Raw genomic sequence first — 5,274 nt, forward strand, 5'->3', positions numbered from 1 at the left:
CTCCTGAGAAGAAAAGTGCACACAGGGAAGATGTACTAAGAGAGAGGCTGGGTTCTCGTGAGCGGTGAAATCAAACCCAGGCACTTGTGTTGAATAAGCCAAAGTTGGCTGGGTTCAAACATAATGCTAACCCTTAAACCATTGTTCACAAACCATAATGGTGAAGTTCGCACTACCAAAGGGTGTGAAGGAATTAGAGGTGATCGTAGGGAAGGCATGAGAGAGCTGTTAAGAAGGGAAGGAGTGAGTTGTTAAGAGGGGGTCTTGGGGAAGAGATTGCACAATCCATCATCTGTTTGCAAGAGAAAGAAGCTCAAAATGATCTCCCCTTGGTTTTGTTTAGTGTAAAATGGGACAGAGAGGAACTTGTATAGGCTTTCAAGATTCTGTTATTCTATTTTACTGCAATAAAAAGCATTCCTGGAATCCTTGCCAAATTCATTTCTTGACTGGTCTACCCAAGGGCTGAGAAAAATCAGACAAATCACACTTTGGCTCATCATACAATTACAACCCCTAAAAATTACAACCCCGGTAACCCTGACATCTGCAACCCTTAACTTTTGGGGCATCAATGATTCTGTGATTAGTGTGCCAGAAATGTATCCAAATCCGGTGTGGTTTTCACTGCAGACAGCACCTTATAATCTTAATGACGTTTGGTTTAGCGTGCCATACAGAGAAATGTCAAAGCCATAGCAATAATTAATGTTAATATCTAATTAATGAGGATTATTAAGCTCAAGCAAAAGGGCTGCATGTACTACTACTACTACTGTTTTCATTCCCAGGTGTTTGTGCTTGAGTCAATTCTGTGATGGGAATAAAACCTTGAAAGGGCTTATCTCCGCTTGGAAGTTTGGATCACTCTGAGAGTTGATTTCTTTTAATACAGTACTTGTGTTTTCAATATTTCTGTGGATGCAATTTGTTGCCTTTCCCCTGGGGTCTTGCAAACCAGGATCTCTGTGCAGATATATTATTCTGCCGGCTTCCCAGTCTGGAGGAAAATAAATTGAAATCAGTGAATAATGAAGAGCAAAATAATTGTGCCCCCAAGAATTGTGTACATTTATCTTAAAGCCCAAATTAAAAGCCTTGGGTAGGGTGTTGGTGGTAGTGTTTTATTTCAGCCATGGATCAGCAAAACGTAACATGCAAGAATTACAGCTATTCTGTTGCGTTTATAAGAAATGAGTAAAATTTAAATCACTATTTATTTATCAAATTTATATGGCCACCCATCTCACCAGAAGTTAAGTCACTAGCACAGTCTCAGCAATTGTGATACCTGCATTATTAAGACGATAGAGTTAAGATTATGAAGCCAAAAGTAACTATAGTTGAGATTTATGTAATGTAAGTAAAACTATAGAACAACAACTAAAGGTAAAAATAGAAACAACTAACATGAATTGTAAAGCTGCTACATTACTAAAATCTGCAGGTAAACTATATTTCATATTAATATTGTAACTATAAGACTATAATCGTGTAGTATAAAATAAAGCAGCATAGAAATGAATCACAATAACTTCAAAGGCTAAAGAGGTAGAAATAAGCAATTATGTGGAAATTTATGGGCATAGTCTCATTAATCTGATAGCTCTAATAACTATGAGGAATAAATTGTATCGGTATAGTAATGGGCTATACATAATAAAATAAGCATCTAAAGTCCCTCATTAGCTGTGTTTATTTGTGGGTGGGGTTTACACATGGTATAACAGGTTTGGTAAGTCTAAAGAAATCAAGTCATGATAATACACTAGTAGATTGTTTTAGCAGCACCTAAATAACCTTCACTTGAGGGGCTACCAAGAGATATTTTCTGTGAAGGAGGCAGATCTGATTTGCCTTACTTTTGTCAGTTTCATGAGATACATCATTGGGAAACCTTCAGGAGCAACTTTTCAGGGGTCACGGATGAGAAAAAAAGATTGGTTAAAATTACATTCCTCATATTTCTTTAGGAATAGCATCATGCAAACAAGAGTTCTGCTCATAAAAATTGGATCCCAGCCATGCCCCTTCTGTTCTGCTGTGAATTCATTACATTTCTGTTCAGGCACCACAAAACATAATTGTCCAGTCCTTTGAAATAGCGCGTCCTGTCCTCACGTCACGATGAAGCCATAACCACTTTGGTAATCATATAAAAATAATCTTCGTTACATATTGCCCCTCTGGAGTGTGGCGGTGTATTTGTAAAATAAGTAAATATTGGTGTTGTGTCAAGGCATGAGAACTGAAAGAAGTACAGAAAGGGCAGGCATAATGAGACCCAGAAAATGAAAAATTCATGATGATGGATGCGGGTTTGTTTGTTTTTTGTTCCTAGGCTCTTTTTGCTTTATCATCGATGCTGAGGCACTTTCCATACGCCCAGCAACAATTTCTCAAACTTGGAGGCCTTCAAGTACTCAGGAATCTTTGCACAGAGAAAGGAATGGACATACTGTACATCCGCACTGTGACCCTTCTCTACGACTTAGTAGTAGAAAAGGTAAGAGGAGCCATTATACTTTACCTGTTATAGAATTAGCACATTAGGGGAGCAAGCTGAGCTGGAAGGCGGGGTTAAATCTGTCATCAGTTTGGAATCATTGCATTGCCACAAGAGACCTAAGTCCAGCACAGACACACACACATACCGGTTGACCTTTATCTTGTGCCAATTTAGCTTTGACTGTTGATTAGATTCTTGTACTAGAGGTAGCAATAATACACTCTTCGGTGCTTTTGAACTCAACAAATGCTTGCATTTCTTGCATTGCCATGAAATCTTTTCCATTGACTTTAATCTTAGTGTTGGGATTACCTATATTTCGGCTGTCCAAAGATGCCACTCTTGTGTGATCCATCTGGTTATATTTCAATAATTCTCAGGTAGATTTCATTTGGATGTTAGTCTGGACAGAGATGCATGATGGCAGGAAAGTACTTAGGAAGCTGTCTATTTGTCCAATTCCTGGTGAGAGGGCAAGCCTACCAACCTTGCTGGGAATGCTAGATGATAGGACATTAACCAGGGTCTTTATCCCTCTTCTGCCTCCCCCATTGTTGCTTTGCCCTTTGGATAGGAGGGCAGGTAAATTGTAAAGCGTAGATAATTGCCAGTTTTTTGGCAACTACTCCTAAACTTCATTGCCCATGATCTGTCTAGTTACCCATGCTGCTGCAACATCAGAAAGCAATAAAAAGATGAGGTAGATTCACATTGTAATAAATTAAACTTTTAGCCTAGGAGTCAGTGATCAAGAGGAGTGCATAATGTTTAATATTTTTCACACTGGCAGGTAGGAATGGCTACAGTTGCCACAGTTGCAATATCTTCTTCCTTCCAAGGGGAGTGTTCTTGTTCATCAATCCAGCCAACCATTCCTTCCAAGCAGGGCATTTTGTCCTTCCCTTCTGGACCCATTTCCCCCAACACCAGCTGGGCATTCTGCAGCTACTTATCATGCTTAGTCCTCTTTAGCTTAAGGTTTGGGATTGCCGCAGGGTCCCCCCCCTTTCCCCCTTTTAATGTGCACTTGAAGTCTCCTCCTTCCCTCCCTCTGTGTTTCAAATGGCCTGGTATGGGCTTCCTGTGTATGGACCCCCTAAGGCTGCTATTTAAGGAATGATTGAGATTATTCAATAGTTTTCATTCTTTCAGGAACTCTGGAGAATCAGCCAAGATCATTAGTTCCCTATTATAGATAGGATTGTAGAAAAAGCTGACCTAAAGAAAACATTGCTGTTTAAAGAAGTCCATTTGTATTATTTATATTTCAGCTACCCTGTTGTACCAGCTAACAGTTGCTCAGGTTTCTTGACATCTATCCTAGAAAGTTAATCATTTGGTCCTTAGAGAACCAGTTTGGGGAAGGGGTTAGGCACTAGGCTAGAAGCTGTGAGTGAATGAGTTCTAGTCCCCATCTTACGCATAGAACCAGCTGCGTGACTATAGGCAAATCTCTCCCTCTCCCTCTCTCTTCCCATCCCCATGCTTGTTCTTAATCTTTATAAAAGACAATAATATTTAGCATACTGCATTAAACCGAATTATACATTCATTATAAATAACGAACACATTATTCTGTATGTTTATAACGTCAGCGTGATGTGTTGATAGTCGCACATAATTAGATTTTTATCCCACCCTTTTAATATACTGTACTGCATAACTCACGACAACAAACACACCTAATACTCCTGCCTCCTGTTTTCCCACAACAACAATCCTGTGAGGTGGATTGGCATGAGAAGAGATTGAATGGCCCAAAGTCACGTAGCGGCTTTCATGCCTAAGAGACACTTAGAGCACACAGACTCCTAGCTTCCTTCATCGTTACATCAAGTTGACTTTCACTAAATAATGTCCAGTAAATGCATCGTTCCCCAACCTGGATACCCTTCAGATGTGTGGCATTTTAGGGCATTGATAGCAATTACCTTCTGAAAATTTGGGAGGTCACTCAACCTAAGGCAGACATGTCAAATGTCACATGACGTCGTGAGACATATCGGGACAGTTTTGCCATTGCCGGCAATGGGGTGGGCGCGGCTTCCGGATGACGCGTCTGACCTGTGGGCCGGCAGTTTGACACCCCTGACCAGAGCCGCATGTGGCTCTTTGAGCCTTCCCCTGTGGCTTCCAGCTTCCTCCGCCATTTGCAGAGAGAGACAGAAACAGAGAGAGGCACTTGCGCTTCCCTCTCTCTCTCTCTCTCTTTCTCTCTCTCTCTCTCTCTCTCTCTCTCTCTCTCTCTCTCTCTCTCTCTGTGTGTGTGTGTGTGTGTGTGTGAGAGAGAGAGAGAGAGAGAGAGAGAGAGAGAGAGAGAGAGAGAGAGAGAGAAAGAGTGGACTCACGGTGTTCTCCCAGGAGCCCACACACACACACACACACACACACACACCTATAATAAAGGTAAAAAAGGATATATGCAGTGTTATCTTCATTTTAGATATCAAACGGGTTTTGCAGCTCCCAGTGTTTTGTTTTCGGTGGGAAACGGGTCCAAGTGGCTCTTTGAGTGTTTTGGGTTGCCTACCCCTGACCTAAGGGAATAAATGATGACTCCATTGGACACAGAAGAGTTGATCTTCTCTTATTAAGTTGGGCAGGTGAGATTGGATGTGGCTCCTTCAGACAAAAGAGTTGACTTGTAAGTGTCTGTGGAGATTTTCAATCATCCAGGCCATGGTTGTCCCAAGGGAACTTTTTTTTGTAAAAGGCAACTGGACTTTTTGGCTTTTTTTCATCTGAAAATATTTCGCTTCTCATCC

General features: G+C 40.9%; 1 protein-coding gene across 1 annotated transcript in view; it reads left to right on the forward strand.

Annotated features, from left to right (window-relative positions):
- SIL1 (SIL1 nucleotide exchange factor) overlaps positions 1-5,274 on the forward strand; it is a 41,734-nt gene that overhangs the window by 31,719 nt on the left and 4,741 nt on the right. The window contains exon 10 of the mRNA XM_015818690.1: positions 2,342-2,506. Within this exon, the coding sequence (XP_015674176.1) occupies positions 2,342-2,506 (165 nt within the window). The remainder of the gene's footprint in view (positions 1-2,341; positions 2,507-5,274) is intronic.

The sequence above is a fragment of the Protobothrops mucrosquamatus genome, unplaced genomic scaffold, assembly GCF_001527695.2.
Source record: "Protobothrops mucrosquamatus isolate PMUCROS unplaced genomic scaffold, P.Mucros_1.0 scaffold778, whole genome shotgun sequence".
Classification (NCBI taxonomy): Eukaryota; Metazoa; Chordata; class Lepidosauria; order Squamata; family Viperidae; genus Protobothrops; species Protobothrops mucrosquamatus.